This window comes from Hemicordylus capensis, chromosome 7 (assembly GCF_027244095.1).
Source record: "Hemicordylus capensis ecotype Gifberg chromosome 7, rHemCap1.1.pri, whole genome shotgun sequence".
NCBI lineage: Eukaryota > Metazoa > Chordata > Lepidosauria > Squamata > Cordylidae > Hemicordylus > Hemicordylus capensis.
The window spans coordinates 5170830-5192666 of record NC_069663.1 but is presented as its reverse complement, the minus strand read 5'-3'; the positions used below and the strand labels follow the sequence as shown (position 1 = coordinate 5192666).

The 21837-nt window shown below is 52.0% G+C and overlaps 1 protein-coding gene across 1 annotated transcript; it reads right to left on the bottom strand.

Annotated features, from left to right (window-relative positions):
• Positions 1-8294: 8294 nt before the first annotated feature.
• Positions 8295-14671, bottom strand: LOC128332912 (uncharacterized). The gene is made up of 14 exons (XM_053267733.1): positions 14609-14671; positions 14107-14198; positions 13514-13583; positions 13044-13213; positions 12527-12649; positions 12287-12407; positions 12060-12197; positions 11545-11718; positions 11218-11367; positions 10874-10993; positions 10664-10772; positions 10278-10340; positions 9819-10010; positions 8295-9524 (listed from the first exon to the last, which is right to left on the bottom strand). Exons 1-13 carry the CDS (start codon positions 14651-14653, stop codon positions 9826-9828), a joined length of 1560 nt encoding a protein of 519 aa, XP_053123708.1. The 5' UTR covers positions 14654-14671; the 3' UTR covers positions 8295-9524; positions 9819-9825.
• Between the last annotated feature and the right edge of the window lie 7166 nt (positions 14672-21837).

The window sequence follows — 21837 nt, the reverse complement described above, 5'->3', positions numbered from 1 at the left end:
TTAAACTAAAAGTAGGATATAAAAGAAATGAAATGTTGTGGAGGAGGATGGAGGGAAGATAGAAATGGCAAGATCTGCCAAGTGGCACTTATGTGGAGGATGGGAATTGCCCCCTCTTGATGAAGGGGGTGGGGATGGGGAGACCCCCAGGGGTTGGATTTGGGTCAAGGTGGAGACATTTAGGAAGTGAGACTGTCCTGGCCCCTCTGGGCTGACCTTGTAGTGCAGGAAGGGACTGGCCCAGACCATCTTCACGGGGTCTTCATGGAGTAGCAGCCCCCAATCGATGGGTCAGAGCCCCGTCAGCCCCCTCCCTCCTCCAGGATCTCATCCAGAGAGGAACTGCAGAGTGGAGCCACCTGCACAGAGGAAGGGAAGGGGTTCCTGGTCTCTCCGAGATCCTTGCAGCTTCCCCCTTCAGAGGGGCAGGATGGCCATATGAGGGAGTGAAGAAAACAACACTGGTCATTCTTCGGTAAAAGAAATGAAATGTTGAGGAGGGGGATGGAGGGAGGACCGAAAGGGCCATTTCTGCCAAGGGGGAGTCACAGGTTCTATGGAAGATGGGAATTGCCCCCTCTTGATGTGGCCTGGCTCCTCTGCTCTGAGCAAAAGCTTGACCAGCTTAGCCCAAAGAGATGGGAAATGCATCACCAGCTTGATATCTGCATGCCAGCCTTCTGCTGAAGTCACAGGAGCAGGATTAGTGAGAGAGTTGGCAACCCTGCTGGCTGGTGGTGCCCCATGCCAACCACGGGGCCCAGGGAGTTCAGCTAACTGAGCCAAGAGACCCCTTCAAAGTGGTCATACTCTGATATTTAGCAGGGGGTGAGCAACCTGTCTCCCCTGCGGCTCACGCCAAATTTTGTCCATTTGGGGCCATGTGGGAGCGCTGAACATGGCCTCCGGCAGGGGGTTTAGAGGAAGGGTTCACCATCCTGCCCCAAAGAGGTCCAATGTGGGGGAAAGACCACCCAAGTTCTCAAAGCGGTTTGATGAGAAATCTAGGGTGGGAGTCCCCACTGGCTGCTTAGGAATGACCCCGGTGGGTGTGAGCTGGCCCAGCCCATCCTCACTCCTGCTCTCCTCTCTCCTTGACAGGACATGGGAGAAGGATGCCCCTCACTCCGCGGCGTGGGCAGCCTTGATGAGGCAACTCCTGTGGCTCCTCTCAGGTACGTCCTCCTGCTCCTCCTGGGTTATCTGGGCCCATTCTTGATTTATGGCACCTTGGATTTCAGGACCACTTGGGATCCTCTCAAGAAACATGGCCCCTGCCAGGGTTTCATTGTTGGAGATCCAGCTCCAGATGCCATCGGCCTTTGGCACCAGTAACCCTGATGACCACGACAGGTCTCTCTCTGACCAACACATAGCCAGAAGTCAGATAGAGGTCTTTTCCTCTCAGCATCTACTTCTGAATAAAGCAGATTAGTTTAACCTTGTGTGAATCTCCCTGCTTATCATGGACAAGCTGTTGCCCCGGAGACCCTGTTGACTTCTGCTGTTATGGGAGTGAATTAGCTCCTGAATACTCTGCCATAGAAGTCATGACCCCCAACATTAATAAGCCCAACCCCCAAGAGGTCCCAGTTTGCAAGGGGCACCCAGTCTAAGTTCTTACTATTGGAATGTGGGGAAGACAGAAAGGAATGAGAGCAGGGGCAGGTAAAGGGAGTTCCAAAGGAGAAGAGCCGATCCGTCTGAGCTAGCTGGGTTCTGGGAGAGGATCCAGGGGTTCAGGCACAGGAGGCCAGGGAGGGTTCTCGTGCACATTTTGCTCCCTAGGGTTTTAAATGAGGATGGGTGGGGTGGGGGGATCGGTCCCCTAGTCTGCTCTCTGAGGACTGAAGGGCTGTGGGGCTCCATGGGCTGGTGTGCCTGGCCCACTATTTCTCAGGCCCTGGATTCCAGGTGAGCCCTGCAGCCACCCAGAGCGGGAGAGGGAGACTGGAGCCAGGGTGTGGCTGGCTGCTCCTTCAGGGCTGGATCTGCTGGTGCCTCCTTGAGTGGTTGCAGGGCAAAGGGAGCAACTGGGATGGGGAGCAGTGGAAGCCCCTCTGGGGGGCAGAGGAGGGGGTCGTGGCAGCCCCTCGGAACAGGTGATGCTGAGTCAGACCATTGCTCTACTCTGACCAGTAGCCGCTCTCCAAACCCCAACCAAGGGAGCTGAGCTGTTTTAGAGGTTTTTAAATTAGGCAGTATAAAAATATATATAAATCCAATGAATGAATGAATCAGGAAAGAAAGAAAGAAAGAAAGAAAGAAAGAAAGAAAGAAAGAAAGAAAGAAAGAAAGAAAGAAAGAAAGAAAGAAAGCTCTTTATGTTGTGGAGAGCAGGGAGGGTATATAAATAAAAAAATAAAATAAAATAAAATAAAATAAAATAAAATAAAATAAAATAAAGAAAGTAACCTTTATGTTGCAAGGAGCTTGGAGGGTTCTTGCCTTCACCCCTGCCCACTACTGGAAACTGACTACTCTGGGTTCCTTTGAAACACTCACTCACTTGTGTCTTTTGTCCTTTTCCCATCTCAGTGACTTCCAGCCACAGGAGATATATGAAGAGTGCTCCATAGCCAAAATGAGCAAATGGTCACTGGTAAGGGATGAAAACCCAGTCTGTACATGGCAGGGCTGGGAGGTGGTGGGAGAGACCCCATTTCGAGCTAGAATAGAGGGCGTGTGGTAGAGATCCTGTCTTAGCAAGTTGGAGGGATGCTTTGAGAACTTGTCTGGAAAAGCCATATGCCTTGATATTTGCAGTGGTAGTAGCAGTGAATTGGGTGGGTGGGATGAGTGACAATCCGGGCTCAACTACAAGTGACTCAGGCAAAGGTTGGAGACCCTCGCTATGGAGGAAGCATCATGGGAACTTTTGGGATGGGAAGTGCTGAGAGGGAAGAGGGGTGTGTCTACCTATCTTCCAACCTGGCTCCTTCATTCCGCTCTCCTGCCCCAAATCACGCCCTCCCCCAGGGTTCTAGACTTTGATTTTGTTCTGGACTACCAAGCAGAAAACACATCCAGGAAGGGAGCAGTCTGGAGGGGAGCTAGAGTGGGAAAGTCTTCTTTGGGGTAGATGGTGCACTCTTTCCCCACTGCCACTTCTTGGCTCCACATGGCCCCCTTTCTGGTGTCATTGAAAAGGGCCTCAAAACACGGGTCTGCAGCATCAAGTGGCCAATAGCTCTGCCCAGCAAAGAGAAGAACTTAGCTAGGCTTTCCTTAATTAAAGGCACCATTCAAGAAACCACAGTGTCCCATGTAGCAGGAGGCCTGACTCTTCTTCGGGATCCTGCCACTCCAAATGTTTTGTAATACCCATGATCTCTCCCGACTGCCCAGGAATGGGCAGAAAGCTGGTTTCTGAGGTTCAGTAGATTCTTGGGTTTGGTTCCTCTCTGAGCCCAGTTACACGTTGGTAGACACGGTTTTGAGGTGCTAAGGAGCCACCTCCTGCTTTAAGCTCCTCTGTTAAGAAGGACCTCTTGAAGGAGGGTTGACGTTTGGACCCCAGATGCCCTGGAAAGGTCAAGTGGGCCCCAGAGCACCCATTCCTCTCTCCATTCTCATCCACAGAAGTCATTCTCGGACAGCTCCAGGATTCAGACGGTCAACACTGGGAACGAGATCCTGGAAGACGCACATGCCATCAGTTCCCCGAGGAGGTAGAGTTTCTTCTTGAACTTTTGTGTAGGGAAGGTTTTCTGTCCCCCTGCCAGCCTGGATCTGGGATGGATCCAGTGCCGCTGACTGGCAAGAGTTGCAGGGCAGATAGTCAAAAACGACGTCTTCATACATTGTGTAGAAGCAGGGGCGTAACTAGGTTGGAGTGGGCCCTGAGACAAGATTCTTAAATGGGCCCCCCCGCCGAGAAATTTTTTAATAATAATAATAATAATAATAATAATAATAATAATAATAATAATAATAATACGATTTCTATTCCGCCCTTCCAAAAATGCCTCGGGGCGTTTTACAAAGAGAAAAAGGTGCCTCTTTGCCCCGTAAGCAGGGGGCTTTTATTCTCACATTTCTGTCCTCATTCAAAACATACAAAAAACAGATGTACAAAATTGAGCAAATGAGAAGAGAAGAATTATATGGGAGTAAAACCTTTTTTAAATGGAGTCAGGAAGTGCATCTTTGGAGGCTCAAATGGATACCTTTCAGGCACAACTATTTCCAAGTCAAAAATTCCTTTTTCATGTGGTGTATTTGCAAAACCAAGGATTTGAGCTTGAAGTTCATCTAAGCGACTTCCAGTCTGCCAGCAAGTAATACCCGGTGGTGGCTCTGTGGACAGCAGATGCAGCTCCCTTTTCAATCATGAAGCTCTCTGCATTGTGCTCCGTTTTCGAAGTAGAGCTCTAAGAACGGAGCCAAATGCGCTCAGGGGCGTAGCAAGGTTGGAGTGGGCCCTGAGAAGAGATTTTAAAATGCCCCCCCCCCCCCACCAAGTCCAGGGCTTCCACACACCCCAGGCTTCCAAGGATTTAAGTCTGATATTTCAAAATATGTATGCTGCCAAGAAATACATTTCACTGAATACACACACACTTCACAATATATAGTGATATACATTGAATACTATATATTTGTGCTACTTTTAATGCCTAGAACACACTAGAAACACTCATTATTAAAATGGGCCCCTTGCTGCAGATTAGCAAAGGAGACTTTCAACCATGCAGGGTGAGCCTATGTTTGCTTTCTCAGAATTCTGAACAAATTCAGTCCAGTTTGATTCCAGGAGGTTTTTCACAAGAGGCTTTGAAAGCCCTTTAACACACATCTCCTCTGGAATGGAGGTGCTGCATTCACATGTGGGCCAGATTGACCCTAAGGGGGAAAAATATAAAAGCACAACACATGCGTCACAGTTCTCACTCATGTCTCAGTTCTCACTCAGACCTGGGTTGCAAAACAACTTGAACAGAAGTGTATTTATGAATGAATGAATGAAGACATAAATAAATTTGTTCCAGAAGTTTTTGTAATTTCCTGCCATGAAACAAGCCACTTATAGGACTTTTTAGAGGTTTTTTTTAAGCCAGCCAATTTTCCCATCAGTCTTCCATGAAATATTCAGAGACTTCTCAGTCTCCCCACCCCCCATCCAAGCCCTATGGCAAGCAGATCCCTACCTGGATATAGGGGGCGGGGGGCGGGGTGTGACCACCAAAAGGAATCCACATTCTACCTGGCCACGGCTGAGCTGTCTGGCCTGGGAAGAAGAGGGTCTGCTGCAGAGAACTGGAGTGGCCACTCTGACTGCCAGCCTTCTTCCTGGGGCTGGCCAGCCTACTCGAATTCAGGCTTCACGGAGGCCTACACGGAGGCCTCCCTGGAAGCCCCGCCCAGCCGCCGATCAGCTGAGAGGCGCCCGGGAGAAAAGCAGCTTGCCTGCTGCTTGGATGGCCGACCAGGAGGACCAGCAGGAGGGAGGGCAAACAGGGCAAGTGGCTGAAGGGTCTTGGGGCTGGGCAGGGGGCAATGGGGAGTCATGGGAGGTGTCTCTGGGGGGCCCCTCAAGGCAGTGGGGCCCCGAGGCGACGGCCTCCCCCGGCCTCATGGTAGTTACGCCCCTGCGTAGAAGCATTCACTCTTCCAAGATGTGGTGGTGATGTCCGCTAGCTTGAAGGGCACAGAGGATAGCTTCCTGGAGGCCTGCCGGATGGCTGTCCCCTATTGGAAGCAGAGTGCTGGGCCAGATGCATCTTTGGTCGGATCCAGCAAGGCTCTTCCGAGGTACTCAGGCCATTGTATTTCTTCCTGCAGTGTCTTCACGGTTGAGGAGGATGGATGGTTTCTCCAGACCGTGGACACCGAATGGTCTTGTGAGGTCAGGAAACGATTCCAGTCGCTTTTGTGGATGGGCTGGTGGAGGGGTGAGGGGAGATTGCATCTCCACCGTCAGGAGACAGAGCGGGGTCAGATCCAGAAAGGGGAGGAAATCCAGCTGCTGCATGTTGGCCAGAGGATTACAGTGGGAACGTCGTGGCTAGGGAAGGATTCTGCCACCCTCTGCCTCTCCTTCCAATGGCCACCTTTCTGGGTTTGTGTGCTTTGGATTGGAGGCATCAAACGGCTCCCAAGACCCTGAGACGGGTCAGGAGAGGAGAGGGTCTTCCTGGCAGAGATCCTCCAGGTCTCTTGACTGAAGAGGCATTTCTGTAGAGACAATCCTGGTCCCCTCAGGTAAAAACAGCCCACAGCAGGAGGGATGGCCCTCACTCCGGACTCAGGGGCCCACCTTGTCTCTCCCTTTGGAAAGGCTGAGCTAACCCTGTTTCTTGGGGAGAGGAGAGAAGAGGACATGAAGGGGTGGGATCAAGAAGACTCTCTGGGCCAAACTATTGATGCCAGTGGGTCCCGTTCCTCTTGGTTTCCATTCCCCATGAAAGGAATGCAGAAGAAATGACAAGAAACAACAATGAAAGAAACAATGACAACCTTGGAGAAGCTGCTGCCAGTCTGTGTAGGCAATACTGAGCTAGATGGACCAATGGTCTGACTGGCAGCTTCATATGTTCCTATCCCCCAATGCACCACGCTCGACACACTATGCATTGTGGGATATCCAAAGGTTGGGATGTGTCATCCCAGCCTCCAAAGATCCACACTGCTGGGAGCAGTGAGGATCATGTGAGCGCATGGTAGTATACCTGAAGAAAAGCAGAAGAATCATCTGGGGGGAAGATGAGTTGGACTCTGCCTACCCCACTGCCCGCCCTCCGCATCCCAGGACTATCATGTGAATAGCCTCAGGGTCTTACTCCTAGTCAGCTCTAATTCCAGCTTTAGCGCCAACTTTAAACTCTTCCTCCAGCTTTCACTAACTTTCTGCTGCAGGCAAGCCTCCTTTTATTCTCTTCCCCCCCTCCAATTTTCCGAAACTAACCAATTTAAAATTGACTGCATGTTATGCTTTAAAAGAAAATTATTACAAAATGATGTATAGATGGTATCTGACACCCCAAAAATTGGCATTAATGTATAAAAATGTATCAAACAAATGTTGGAAGTGTGGACAGTCTGAAGGCACTTTTTTTCCTATGTGGTGGACCTGTGGGAAGGCTAAAGCATATTGGGAGATGATATATAATGAGTTAAAGAAAATATTTAAAATGACTTTTCCTATGAGGCCAGAATCCTTCCTGCTGGGAATAATAGAAGGTGCAATTTCTACAAGTAATTCAACGCTTTTTATGTACGCTTCGGCGGCGGCTAGAATTATATATGCACAGAAATGGAAGAGTAATGAAGTGCCTTCAAAAGAAGATTGGCTGATAAAATTCTTGGAATATGCGGAGATGGCAAAACTTACAACACTAATAAGAGACAAAAATTTGGAATGCTTCAAAGAAGGTTGGAAACCATTCTTGTTGTATCTAAAGAACTATTTTCCTACTATGGACTTTACAGCAGGGTTCGAAATTCAGTAAAAAAACCTGCAGGTTGGGTGGATTAGCTGTGTTTGTAAGGATTTAAATTTATGTTTTGAACTATTATTATAGCAAGGGTGAACTTTATAGCTGATGATTCACGAAGAGATGTGTGCGGGAAGTCCACTTTTGTCTATTCGTAATCAATGACATATTAATATTGTTAAAAATAATAAAAATTGAATTTGGGGGAAAAACCAAACCAACCAATCAAAATTAATGCAAGCTCCCCCCATTAAAAAAACAAAACCAAACCAATCCAATCCAACCCTCTCCTCCCTCCAAAAACCAAACAGCAGGACTCTTTCCCCAACCAGACCAAACTGTCAAACGGGAGCTGTGAACTCTTGATCCCTGCCAGCTTCTTCTTACAGAGCACAGGAAGGAAGCAAATACGCATTCAAAACAGAAATGTGAAGAGCACAAGAGGAGGTCAAGGCCTTGTTCCTGCACAAATGGCATTTCATACTTGGCAGGACTTTTTAATCACTGGAATGGAATCACATGTCATATTTGGCTGTATTGGAGGCAGTCAGTGATGGTTTGTAAGCTTGCCAGGCCTTGCCAAGGCTGTGCTTTCCGGGCACTCGATTGGAAGGTGCAGCTTGCTCCCAGGATCCTGTGCTCAGCAAACCTCATTGGCGGCAAACCTCAAGTGGGCTCCTCTGGAGTGATCCAAGCCAATTGTCTGAGTGAGTGCTTGAAAGCAAGAGGCATTGGCATGGACCTGTAGCAGAGTAGCAGCGTCTCCCTCAGCCAAGCGGTGAGCTTGGGAGTCTGTGGGCACAAACGCTCCAAGGGAGATGAGAAGAAAAGAGGAACTCAGACACGACGGTATGTTTTTAACAAAAGAGGCAACTTTATTAATATACTTAAATAGGTTACAAGTCGTCACTTAACTTTCTAACTCAAGGAAACAAAACAGGACAGAATGGAGTAGGCAAAAAAACTTTCCATCTTGGCCAATCTGTTGGAAAGCCAAAAATTCCTACTCGGCCCCCAACAGGGCGACCAGCAAAGCCCATTCTGTCCCTGGGAGGGAGGGGGGGGGGAGGGAGGGAAAGAGGGAAGGGAGGAAGCCCAGGGTCACACAGAAGAAGGGAATGGCAGGGCAAACAAAATTGGGGGGAGTCCCAGCCAGCCCCCACCCACCCCTCCGCTCCTTGCAGGCATGTTCACGTGGTCTCCTCTTCTGGGGCGGATCGACTCCTTCAGCCGCCCAGCAGCAGCACAAGCCTGCAAGAAGCACAAAGCAGCGTCAGTGGGGTTGCCCTGCTCCTCCTCCCTTTCCACTCCGGCAGCCCAGCAAGCGGGGATCGGGCAGTGGGGTGGGGGTTGATGGGGGGGCAAGCCAGAGAATTCGGGCTCCCGGCTGTGCAGCCACAGCATGGAGCAGGAGGGAGAGGAGGATTCTCTGGCCTGCCACCGGGCAGCACCAGGGGGCGCTACTGGGGCTGCAGGGGGGCCCCAGAGTCTCCCAGGCTCCTCTGCTGCTGCACCGGTTTGGGAGGAAGGAGGAGGGAGCAGAGGGGGGAGTGAGGCGTGGCTGCGGGAGTGGAGGGGGGGAGGAGCACACCCTCGGCAGGGGAGGGGGCGGATGCCTGGATGGTGCTTCCCCTGCCAGGGGAAGCCAGGCCGCTGGGGAAGGGGAGAAAGGTGGAAGGAGGAGGGGGTCCTCCCTGGCCAGCTGGTGGGAATGGAGGGAGGCGGTGACCTTGTCCTCCTGCTGGGGCCACACAGCCTCCCCGGACCCAAGGGAAGCCCAAGACTGGTTCCAAAGGGCCACTTGGGGACAGGGTGGTCCTGTAGCCTCCTCCCACAGCCTGCCAGCAGAAGCAAGGGGAGGGGCTTCTGCACCCCAGAGGCGGGGCTTCCTTGGGCCAGGGGAGTGGAGCCTGCTTCCCCCTCACTCCTCAGACAGAACTGCACTTCCCTGCTGGATGTCTTCTTGTGGACAGATCTTGTGTCCACGCGGTTGGAGGAGGTCTTCTGGGAGGCCCCTGCGCTGCACGGTCTTTCCTGAACCTCCCTTCAGCTGCTGATCTTCAAGGGGAGAGCACGGGGCTGTTGTTCCTGGAAAGAGAGGAGGACATTGGTTCAGAGATGGGGGGTCTTCTCACACTCTCCCCCATGACACCACCAAGCACCAGGGACTCCTGGCAGAATATTTGTGTCCTCATTTCCCAGAGGGAAGAGAGATCTTTCCTCTTTCCCTTTGGCTACTGGTACAACCAGACACAAGGGCCGAAGTTGGCATTCCAACACGAGGGAGGGTTGCCCAGATTCCTGCCCACCCTTCCTGCAGCCCCAGCCCCCTCCCTAACCATCGGGGCCCCTTCAAGTGAAGCCCTGCCTTGGTCTACTCACCAGTCGGTCAGGTGGAGAGATCACCGTACTCTGGCGGGTGTCTCTTCTTCTTACAGCCCGCCCACAAGCGCCGAACGGCAGCCCGCAGCCCGTGCCGGGAGTGGAGGGAAAAGGCCTTCTTCACGATCTTCTCTGTCTTGCAGGCAACTCTCCCGACCTCGGGGTCATGGTCGCCAAGCAAGCTCTCCAGCGCTGGAGGGATGAAGGAGAAGGTTCAGAAATGGCATGAAGAGATCACCCCACCCTTGGCCAAGCCCCACCATTTCCACACCAAGAGGGCGCAAGTCCTGACTCTTTCTCCCCTGCACTCTGGGAAAGCCTACTGCTGAGCATCCCTGAGGATGCAAGCGGGACCTTCCATTTGAGGGGACAGGTGGCCCATTCCAGCTCTGTGGTCCCTAAATCTAGGCCTCTCCCCTCACAGAAACCTCCCCTTCCCACCCAGAAACCGGCACTTACCAGCATGGAAGGTCTCTATGTTCCCTTCAGAGAGGATGCTGCCCTTTTTGTGGACCAGGTGACCTAAAAACAAGGGTGGAAGGAAATGGGACCACAGTTCAGGACCCTGCGCATGGACAGCCCACTTCCCATCATTCAGGAGAGGAAGTCCTCCCCTCTCTGCTCCCTCTGGGACTGACAGATTGAGCCATTCCTCCAGGGACTCTTATGTCACCTTGGGAGGAAATTAAGCCAAGAGACCTCGCTAACGTTCACTGGGCCAGTCCTCCTGGGGAGGGAACAGCTCCTGCCCCTCCACACCCTTCTGGCAGTGCCTTCCAAGAGAATGAACCTTTGCCCACCAAGACGACCCACTAAGGGAGACCCAAAAGTCTTGTTTCGCTTACCGATCAGCAGGGCAGCCGTTCTCCTCACTGAAGGCTGCTCGCTGCGGAAGAAGCCCAGGATCTTGGTGGCCTCCATCTCCACGGCGTCCTCTGTGCCGAGCTGCCGAATCTGGGATCAAGAGCAAAGACAAATCCCGAGTGAGCAAAGCATCGCCCAAAGGTCCTTGAGCCATTTGAGCCGAGGGACGGACAGGGAGGGGCTGCCCTTACCAGACGCTTGGCGATCTTGTGGAGCAGCTCCTGCAGGCTGTAAGAATCCCGCGCCAGCAGCTTGCCCTCCAGGTGCCATAGGAGGGCTTCCGCCAGGAGGCTCAGATTGTCCTTCGCAGCCTGCCAAAAGAAAGACCGGAATGGGAGTGAAAAATCCTCCCAAGGGATTCCAAGAAACCTCTTAGGGGGCTTCAAGGAGTAGGGCCTGGATAGGCCAAACCACAGCGGGACAGCTCGTGAATTCACCATCCTGTGAGGCTAACTCTGGGGTCTGCCACTGGGCGGCTGGACTTGGGGAAGCCTAAACACCTTCGTAGGGGTGGCAGAAAGAAGTGGGCTCTCACCTGTGCTACCTCCAGGTCCTCATCCTCCACATGCATCAGCACCGCGATGAGGGTCGTGATGTTCTCCTCTGTACCCTCATGATGGTGGTGGCGGTGCTGCAGGAGATCCAGGTGGGTCCTCATGGCTGCCCTTCGGATCTTAGCCTCCTCCTACAAAGAAGAACAGGGCTTGTTATTAGGGAGGAATTCCTCACCTCCATCACCATGCAGAAGAGCTTGCATGGGTCTCTAGGGGGTGTCTGGTTTCCCTTCTCCAACCCAGTCGGAACCTGCAGGTTGGCCGGCCCTCATAGAGCCGGGGCGGAGGGCTGGCATTTAAGTACTCACGTGGTGGAATAGAAGGCGGCACAGGGCAGCCAGGACAGCATTCACCGTGGCCTGGTGTTCTGATGGACAGTGCCTCAGCCGCTCCATGAAGGCCAGGACCCCCAAAGTGGCTTCCAGACTGGAGGTCCTGAGCCCTCCCAGGATCCCGGCACTAAAATCCTGGGGTTTCTTCACCTAGGGAGGGAAAAGGTGGATCCTTGAGAACACATGCTAGTCTACCCCCTGCTAAATGGACCACATAGCTGTCCATGTTTGATGCCGCTTGGCTTCCATCCAAGAGGGGTGAGAAGGCGGCATTGGAGCACGTGGGGAATCAGGGCTCCCACTGAGAGATGCATTCCCTTAAGGATTTCTCCTTCATCCTGTGGCAAGGGTTCCACAGGCTGAATCCTCCCAACTGGAAAAATCTTCCTGTCACACCTGGGGATGCCTAGGAGCACCAGCCTCAGGAAGGGCTCCCCAAAGATAGGAGTCTCCATGTCTAGGGATGCTCCATGCCCAGGGATGTCACTCACCACCTTCAGCTTTCCATAAATGTGGAGAAGACCCCTTTCGCTTAGGTAGCGGATGTTCTGGCTGGGGTGGACTAGCCACGCTACCAGGAGCGTCCAGGTCTTCTCTAAGGCAGCAAAGTCTTGGTCTTTCAGGAGCAGCTAAAAGAGGGAAAGGAGCAGAAGACCCATCAGCCCCTGGGGCCAAACCCTCCTCTCAGGGAAGCCCACCTGAGGAAAATGCTTCTCACCTCCACAAAGAAGGCCACCTCTGCGAGGGAATGCTCTTCTGGATCTTTATCGAGGCTGAAGAGGGAAGCCAGGTATGCTTTCAGCCTGGCCACTGTGGAGGATGGTGTCTTTAGGAGAGCCCTGCAAAACACCAAAGGCCCCTGCTGAGTCCTGGGTGGGAGGCCCAGAAAGAGCAGACCTGACCCAAACCACCCCAGCCCCCAGGCCTCCTGAGGAATCTCCTATTCACTCCTACTTACCTCACCAAGAGGGCCACACCCTGGAGGCAGCTCTGCGGAGAGCACAGGGATTCCCAGCAGGTCTTCTCTGGGGTCACCTGTGCCACCCTCTCCAGCAGGGTTCGGACAATCTGCGTGGTCTCCCTGCAGAGAAGAGAAGGTTGCTGTCACCACCATGTCAAGGGTGGAGGCAGTGGACAAGGGAGGGACTCCTTGCGGGGTGGCATAGTATCAAGGGTGGAGGGACTGAGTTGGACCATGGGAGGGAGACCACAGAGGCGAAGTGACTTTATCCACAGCTGGCTTTTTAACACTGCAGATGCATTTTAAGGCTCTCTGCAGAGCCAAGAGGGCTGCAAATTCTGGGCTCTCCTCTGTGTAGCTGAGGGAGGGGACATCTGTGCCAGAGTCACCCCAACAGGCCAGAAATGCTGCTCACCCATCAGAGTGGGACATGGGAGAAATGACCCTAGCCTGTCCTCCCAGAGTGCTGGAAGGAAGACTTGCTGGCCCCGCTTTCCCCACCGCCATGACTTACTCAGGAGGCAGGTAATGGCTGTCTCGGTTCCCGACTCCCTCGGTGGTGTTCTGCAGGCCGGTGAGGATCTTGTTGACCAGGCCCACCAGGAGTTCGGGGAACCTCTCCTCCACCTCACTGGCATACTCCACGCTCCGGATGACGTCCCCAATCTTCTTTGTTGCTCTCCCCTGCGAAGAAGAGGAGGGTCAGGCCTCAGCACACAGTCCGAGGGACGGTTATGGGTCAGGAGAATCCCCAGGGCCAGGCCAGGGCCATGGGTGTCTGCACCCACATCTGGGCCTGGAGGGTGCTGCCTCTGGCTCAGGGTGCATGAGGTCAACTGCAAGGGAAAGACATCCACAAGGGGAAAGGGCAAGTCCCCACCTCCCGTGTGAACAGTGACTGCCATCCAAGCCGCCATCCTGTGTAGTGCAGGAAAGGAGGGGCAGATGGGTGGAGTCAAGTCACCCTTGGTTTGCGCCCCTTACCTCTCCCAGATGGACCGAGGAGAACCAATCTGGGGCCAGCTGTCCTCTTCTTTCCTCTTCGCCGATGTTCCTAAGAGAGGAGAGGAGAGAGAAAAGCTTCTCAAAGAACTGTCCTGTTGGAGATGGCAGCCAGCTGAAGAAGAACACGGGCACCCAAAGAGATGCTAAGCAAAGATCTAGCCTCCTTTGGGAGGTGGCTGGCAGGGGAACTTCATCAGGCCAGAGATCTCCCAAGTCCAGCCTTTCATTCCCCACTGAGAAGCCCTGGGAAGTGTTCAAAGGGGGCATCGAGACAGGAGCCCTCCCCTGCTCCTTCTCCCCAACACCCACTCATGCCAACAGCATGGGGGTCTCAGAGCTCCCTCTGCTAACAGCCAGCAATAGACTTGCTGGTGTCTCTCTTGCACCGGCTGCCAATAGGCCTTCTTGGGTGAACTCCCCCTCCAGATTTCTCAGGGAGCAGGTAGGAGGAAACATCCCTCTATGGGGCTCAGACATGGGGGGGCTGCCCCTGTCCCCTGCAGCCTTCTGCTGGCTACGCTAAAATCCCCCCAGCTCCCTACTGGCTCCTCAGCTGAGACGAGGGTACCTACCTGGCCGAACTGGGGGTCAGCGGAGAGTCCCACACCTCATCCTCGATGCTGCTGATGTCATGCATCGTGTCGTCCTCGTCCGTCGAGGAGCACTGGGGAGGAGAGAGAAGAGAAACGGGAGTGTTCCGGGGCTTGCGTTGACCTTGCGAGGCTTCTGAGAGGAACCAAGCCCAAGGGACGGTTGGGAAGACATCCTGCTCTAAAATAAGACCTGCCTCTTGGTAGAAAAGGCATTTGGCATCTCAGCCCAGAAGAGCCTTTCACCACATTTTTGCCCCCTTTCCAATGCCTCAGATGCATTTCCTCCCATCCCACCAATCACAATCCCTCCCATCCTGCAGCATCTAGAACTAGAACCATTCCATTTTCTGACTCCTGCTGGAGAACAGGGCACTCACACACACACACACACACACACACACACACACACACACACACACATAAACACAACCTAGAGCCCGTTCACATGAAAAAATGGATGATGATATGGATCATTTCTCACCTCCGCGGAGGACGAGTCTTCCACCGTGTAGGTGTTCTTCATCATCTTCTTGATGAGCCACTTCTTTGGCTTCTGGACTCTGAGAGGAGAAAGGAGAGACATGGCATAAGAACAGCAATGCATGCCCTGTGGATCAAGTGAAAGACACGTGTAGCCCAGAACCCAACAGTGGACAGCCAGATGCCTATTTAGTTGTTTGTGAACCACTTGAGACCTGGTTACATGTGGCATTAAAGTGTGTTTATTCAGAGAGAGAGAGAGAGAGAGAGAGAGAGAGAGAGAGAGAGAGAGAGAAATCTCGAGATTCGGAGGTTCCTTGGCTGTCATGGGTAATAGTCTTCAACTGGCTTCTCCTCCATGAACATTTCTAATCAACCAAGACTCCCGGGGAAGGTGATCCGCGTCTATGATCCCTGGAGCGGCCCTTCAGCTGAGAAAGGTACCTGGGGGAACTGGTGGCATAGTCCCCTTCCGACCCCTCTTCCTCCAAGCTGGCATGTGGAGTCTCGGCCCCCGGGAAGGAAGAACTCTGTGAAGGAGAGAAGGGCAAGAAATGGTTGCTATGGCCCTCGCATTGAGCTTCCTAGGCTTCAGCAGGGAAAAGGCCAGCGGTCATCACCGGGTGAGCTGAATGCAGGAAGTGGGCCGGAAGGGGATCGTCCCGTTCCGGACACAATTCTTCCCGCTTTCCTGATTTTCAGCTTTCTTAAAAACCAATTTGGAGCCCAGGCATGCTGGCTGGAGGCTGGCAGGAGAGATGGCAAAAGAGCTTCCTTCCTCGCAATAAGGTCGGTCGGGCTGATTTCAGGCCTTCGCGCACGCATGCAAATGGCAGAGGGGAAAGGCATCAACTCCCCCCACCCCAAGACATGCTGCGCTCCCTCACTCAACTGGGGCCCCGATGGCTCTGGTGACTGGAAAAGACCACTTCCAGTCCACTTCATGCTTTCAGTCGGCTCCTTAGTGAGGACACTAAAGGCACGTGCAAAAACATGCCAAAACTGGGTCTCCTTTCCTCTTTCTTTCCCAGTTCTTTCCCCTTTCCAATTAGTTCATTTCTCATTGGTTTGGTTGAGTTTGCTTATTGTTTTGTATTTTTATTCATTCTTCATTTATTTGTCACTGTTTTTCAATGGTTGCCATTAAAGCAACAGGATGCTCCACCTTTAACTGTGAGATCTCGACCAGAAGTCAAGGCCATAGCCACCATCTCCTTGCGGCCATATTCTTTAATCCTATCACCCCCACCGTGCCACCATTGTGATGCAGTGTTGTTAAGGGCATGGCTGTCCCTTTACCATAGCTTTAAGCAAACAACTGTCAGAAGATGGCCGCCCACCCAGCAGCATCAAAACTGGGGCCATTCCACATGCTCTCTACTCCTGGGCAACACGGGGGACCCACACGCCCAACCCAAAGTTCTTCCGAGGGAGGGACTGGATGTTGAGGCTTCCTGACCTCTCCAAGGGATGGCTCTTGGTCAGCGGCGGTGTTTTGCAGCCTCCTCAACACGGTGCTTGGCCTCTGGACGCTAAGAAAAGAAAGAAAGCAGACACATGAGATCAGAACACGAGTGCTTAGAAAGAGCTCTGCTTGATGAGATGAATGAGGCATGCAGCCCAAAACCCTGTTTCCAGTAGTGGACAGCCAGATGCCTGCAGGAAGCCCACGGGCTGGGCATGGAGACACCTGCCTCCATGGAATCAACCCTCTATGCTGCTCGGAGCTTCTCTCCACCCTTGGCTTCTTGCTAAACTAACCACCTCCACCCCCCAAAAAATTGCATGGGCTCCTAAGGAAGGTCCTCTACTTCCATGAGCCATGGAGCTGCCCCTCCAGGTGAGAAAAGAGTACCTCGGGGAACTGACAAAGCTCTCCACGTCCAGCTCCTGATCCCTAGTGTTGTCTTCTGGGATCTTGGCCTCTTGGATGTCAGGACTCTGCATATGAGACAAAGGTTTCCAATGAGTGTACTCACTCTGATCTTCCTAGGGCCTAGGATTCGTAGGGAGTTTCCCCCCTGACATTTTCTTTGAGTTCATTTTTATTTCTTTAAATTATTTTGATTTTTTTTTTAAGACAAAAAAAACTTATTAAAAAGAAACCATGTGTTCTAATTCTAACTGTGGTGGGAGTGCCAGGGCACAGCCACCACATGCTTGTGGCCATTTGGTTTCATCCTATGTCCAACCATGAACCTCCATTGTGATATGATCTACTGTGGTCAGCAAACTGGCCACCATCCTTCAAAAGGGCCATCAGAATCAGTTGGCTGCACTCTGCAGCTCTAGTCCAAAGACAGCATGACAGGTAGGTCTGTGAAATCTCTTTCTTTCCCTCCCCAAAACCAGCCATTAACAGAAACATCACTGCATGGGAGCTCCAGAATGGAATGCTAACTTCTTGTTGTCATTTCTTGTCATTTCTTCTGCATTTCTTTCATGGGGAATGGAAACAAAGAGGAACGGGACCCACTGGCATCAATAGTTTGGCCCAGAGAGTCTTCTTGATCCCACCCCTTCATGTCCTCTTCTCTCCTCTCCCCAAGAAACAGGGTTAGCTCAGCCTTTCCAAAGGGAGAGACAAGGTGGGCCCCTGAGTCCGGAGTGAGGGCCATCCCTCCTGCTGTGGGCTGTTTCTACCTGAGGGGACCAGGATTGTCTCTACACAAATGCCTCTTCAGTCAAGAGACCTGGAGGATCTCTGCCAGGAAGACCCTCTCCTCTCCTGACCCGTCTCAGGGTCTTGGGAGCCGTTTGATGCCTCCAATCCAAAGCACACAAACCCAGAAAGGTGGCCATTGGAAGGAGAGGCAGAGGGTTGCAGAATCCTTCCCTAGGCACGACGTTCCCACTGTAATCCTCTGGCCAACATGCAGCAGCTGGATTTCCTCCCCTTTCAGGATCTGACCCCGCTCTGTCTCCTGACGGTGGAGATGCAATCTCCCCTCACCCCTCCACCAGCCCATCCACAAAAGCGACTGGAATCGTTTCCTTACCTCACAAGACCATTCGGTGTCCACGGTCTGGAGAAACCATCCATCCTCCTCAACCGTGAAGACACTGCAGGAAGAAATACAATGGCCTGAGTACCTCGGAAGAGCCTTGCTGGATCAGACCAAAGATGCATCTGTCCCAGCACTCTGCTTCCAATAGGGGACAGCCATCCGGCAGGCCTCCAGGAAGCTATCCTCTGTGCCCTTCAAGCTAGCGGACATCACCACCACATCTTGGAAGAGTGAATGCTTCTACGCAGGGGCGTAACTACCATGAGGCCGGGGGAGGCCGTCGCCTCGGGGCCCCACTGCCTTGAGGGGCCCCCCAGAGACACCTCCCATGACTCCCCATTGCCCCCTGCCCAGCCCCAAGACCCTTCAGCCACTTGCCCTGTTTGCCCTCCCTCCTGCTGGTCCTCCTGGTCGGCCATCCAAGCAGCAGGCAAGCTGCTTTTCTCCCGGGCGCCTCTCAGCTGATCGGCGGCTGGGCGGGGCTTCCAGGGAGGCCTCCGTGTAGGCCTCCGTGAAGCCTGAATTCGAGTAGGCTGGCCAGCCCCAGGAAGAAGGCTGGCAGTCAGAGTGGCCACTCCAGTTCTCTGCAGCAGACCCTCTTCTTCCCAGGCCAGACAGCTCAGCCGTGGCCAGGTAGAAGGTGGATTCCTTTTGGTGGTCACACCCCGCCCCCCGCCCCCTATATCCAGGTAGGGATCTGCTTGCCATAGGGCTTGGATGGGGGGTGGGGAGACTGAGAAGTCTCTGAATATTTCATGGAAGACTGATGGGAAAATTGGCTGGCTTAAAGAAAACCTCTAAAAAGTCCTAGAAGTGGCTTGTTTCATGGCAGGAAATTACAAAAACTTCTGGAACAAATTTATTTATGTATTCATTCATTCATTCATTCATCAATACACTTCTGTTCAAGTTGTTTTGCAACCCAGGTCTGAGTGAGAACTGAGACATGAGTGAGAACTGTGACGCATGTGTTGTGCTTTTATATTTTTCCCCCTTAGGGTCAATCTGGCCCACATGTGAATGCAGCACCTCCATTCCAGAGGAGATGTGTGTTAAAGGGCTTTCAAAGCCTCTTGTGAAAAACCTCCTGGAATCAAACTGGACTGAATTTGTTCAGAATTCTGAGAAAGCAAACATAGGCTCACCCTGCATGGTTGAAAGTCTCCTTTGCTAATCTGCAGCAAGGGGCCCATTTTAATAATTAGTGTTTCTAGTGTGTTCTAGGCATTAAAAGTAGCACAAATATATAGTATTCAATGTATATCACTATATATTGTGAAGTGTGTGTGTATTCAGTGAAATGTATTTCTTGGCAGCATACATATTTTGAAATATCAGACTTAAATCCTTGGAAGCCTGGGGTGTGTGGAAGCCCTGGACTTTGGGGGGGGGGGCATTTTAAAATCTCTTCTCAGGGCCCACTCCAACCTTGCTACGCCCCTGAGCGAATTTGGCTCCGTTCTTAGAGCTCTACTTCGAAAACGGAGCACAATGCAGAGAGCTTCATGATTGAAAAGGGAGCTGCATCTGCTGTCCACAGAGCCACCACCGGGTATTACTTGCTGGCAGACTGGAAGTCGCTTAGATGAACTTCAAGCTCAAATCCTTGGTTTTGCAAATACACCACATGAAAAAGGAATTTTTGACTTGGAAATAGTTGTGCCTGAAAGGTATCCATTTGAGCCTCCAAAGATGCACTTCCTGACTCCTTTAAAAAAAGGTTTTACTCCCATATAATTCTTCTCTCCTCATTTGCTCAATTTTGTACATCTGTTTTTTGTATGTTTTGAATGAGGACAGAAATGTGAGAATAAAAGCCCCCTGCTTACGGGGCAAAGAGGCACCTTTTTCTCTTTGTAAACCGCCCTGAGGCATTTTTGGAAGGGCGGTATAGAAATCGAATTATTATTATTATTATTATTAAAAATTTCTGGGCGGGGGGGCCCATTTAAGAATCTTGTCTCAGGGCCCACTCCAACCTAGTTACGCCCCTGCTTCTACACAATGTATGAAGACATCGTTTTTGTCTGCCCTGCACCTCTTGCCAGTCAGCAGCACTGGATCCATCCCAGATCCAGGCTGGCAGGGGGACAGAAAACCTTCCCTACACAAAAGTTCAAGAAGAAACTCTACCTCCTGGGGGAACTGATGGCATGTGCGTCTTCCAGGATCTCGTTCCCAGTGTTGACGGTCTGAATCCTGGAGCCATCCGAGAATGACTTCTGTGGATGAGAATGGAGAGAGGAATGGGTGCTCTGGTGCCCACTTGACCTTTGCAGGGCATCTGGGGTCCAAACATCAACCCTCCTTCAAGAGGTCCTTCTTAACAGAGGAGCTTAAAGCAGGAGGTGGCTCCTTAGCACCTCAAAACCATGTCTACCAAGGTGTAACTGGGCTCAGAGAGGAAACCAAACCCAAGAATCTACTGAACCTCAGAAACCAGCTTTCCGCTTATTCCTGGGCAGTCGGGTGAGATCATGGGTATTACACAACATTTGGAGTGTCAGGATCCCGAAGAAGAGTCAGGCCTCCTGCTACATGGGACACTATGGTTTCTTTAATGGTACCTTTAATTAAGGAAAGCCTAGCTAAGTTCTTCTCTTTGCTGGGCAGAGCTATTGGCCACTTGATGCTGCAGACCCGTGTTTTGAGGCCCTTTTCAATGACACCAGAAAGTGGGCCATGAGGAGCCAAGAAGTGGCAGTGGGGGAAGAATGCACCATCTACCCTAAAGAAGACTTTCCCACTCTAGCTCCCCTCCAGACTGCTCCCTTCCTGGATGTGTTTTCTGCTTGGTAGTCCAGAACAAAATCAAAGTCAAGAACCCTGGGGGAGGGAGTGATTTGGGGCAGGAGAGCGGAATGAAGAAGCGAGGTTGGAAGATAGGTAGACACACCCCTCTTCCCTCTCAGCACTTCCCATCCCAAAAGTTCCCATGATGCTTCCTCCATAGCGAGGGTCTCCAACCTTTGCCTGAGTCACTTGTAGTTGAGCCCGGATTGTCACTCATCCCACCCACCCAATTCACTGCTACTACCACTGCTAATATCAAGGCATATGGCTTTTCCAGACAAGTTCTCAAAGCATCCCTTCAACCTGCTAAGACTGGATCTCTACCACACGCCCTCTATTCTAGCTCGAAATGGGGTCTCTCCCACCCCCTCCCAGCGCTGCCATGTACAGACTGGGTTTTCATCCCTTACCAGTGACCATTTGCTTGTTTTGGCCACGGAGCACTCTTCATATATCTCCTGTGGCTGGAAGTCACTGAGAGGGAAAAAGGACAAAAGACACAAGTGAGTGAGTGAGTGTGTCAAAGGAACCCAGAGTAGCCAGTTTCCAGCAGTGGGCAGGGGTGAAGGCAAGAACCCTCCAAGCTCCCTGCAACATAAGGGTTACTTACTTTATTTTATTTTATTTTATTTTATTTTATTTTATTTTTTTATTTATATACCCTCCCCGCTCTCCACAACATAAAGGGCTTTCTTTCTTTCTTTCTTTCTTTCTTTCTTTCTTTCTTTCTTTCTTTCTTTCTTTCTTTCTTTCTTTCCTGATTCATTCATTCATTGGATTTATATATATTTATATACTGCCTAATTTAAAAACCTCTAAAACAGCTCAGCTCCCTTGGTTGGGGTTTGGAGAGCGGCTACTGGTCAGAGTAGAGCAATGGTCTGACTCAGCATCACCTGTTCCGAGGGGCTGCCATGACCCCCTCCTCTGCCCCCCAGAGGGGCTTCCATCACTCCCCATCTCAACTGCTCCCTTTGCCCTGCAACCACTCAAGGAGGCACCAGCAGATCCAGCCCTGAAGGAGCAGCCAGCCACACCCTGGCTCCAGCCTCACGCTCTGGGTGCTGCAGGGCTCACCTGGAATCCAGGGCCTGAGAAATAGTGGGCCAGGCACACCAGCCCATGGAGCCCCACAGCCCTTCAGTCCTCAGAGAGCAGACTAGGGGACCGATCCCCCCACCCCACCCATCCTCCTTTGAAACCCTAGGGAGCAAAATGTGCACGAGAACCCTCCCTGGCCTCCTGTGCCTGAACCCCTGGATCCTCTCCCAGAACCCAGCTAGCTCAGACGGATCGGCTCTTCTCCTTTGGAAATCCCTTTGCCTGCCCCTGCTCTCATTCCTTTCTGTCTTTCCCACATTCCAATAGTCAGAACTTAGACTGGGTGCCCCTTGCAAACTGGGACCTCTTGCGGGGTTGGGCTTATTAA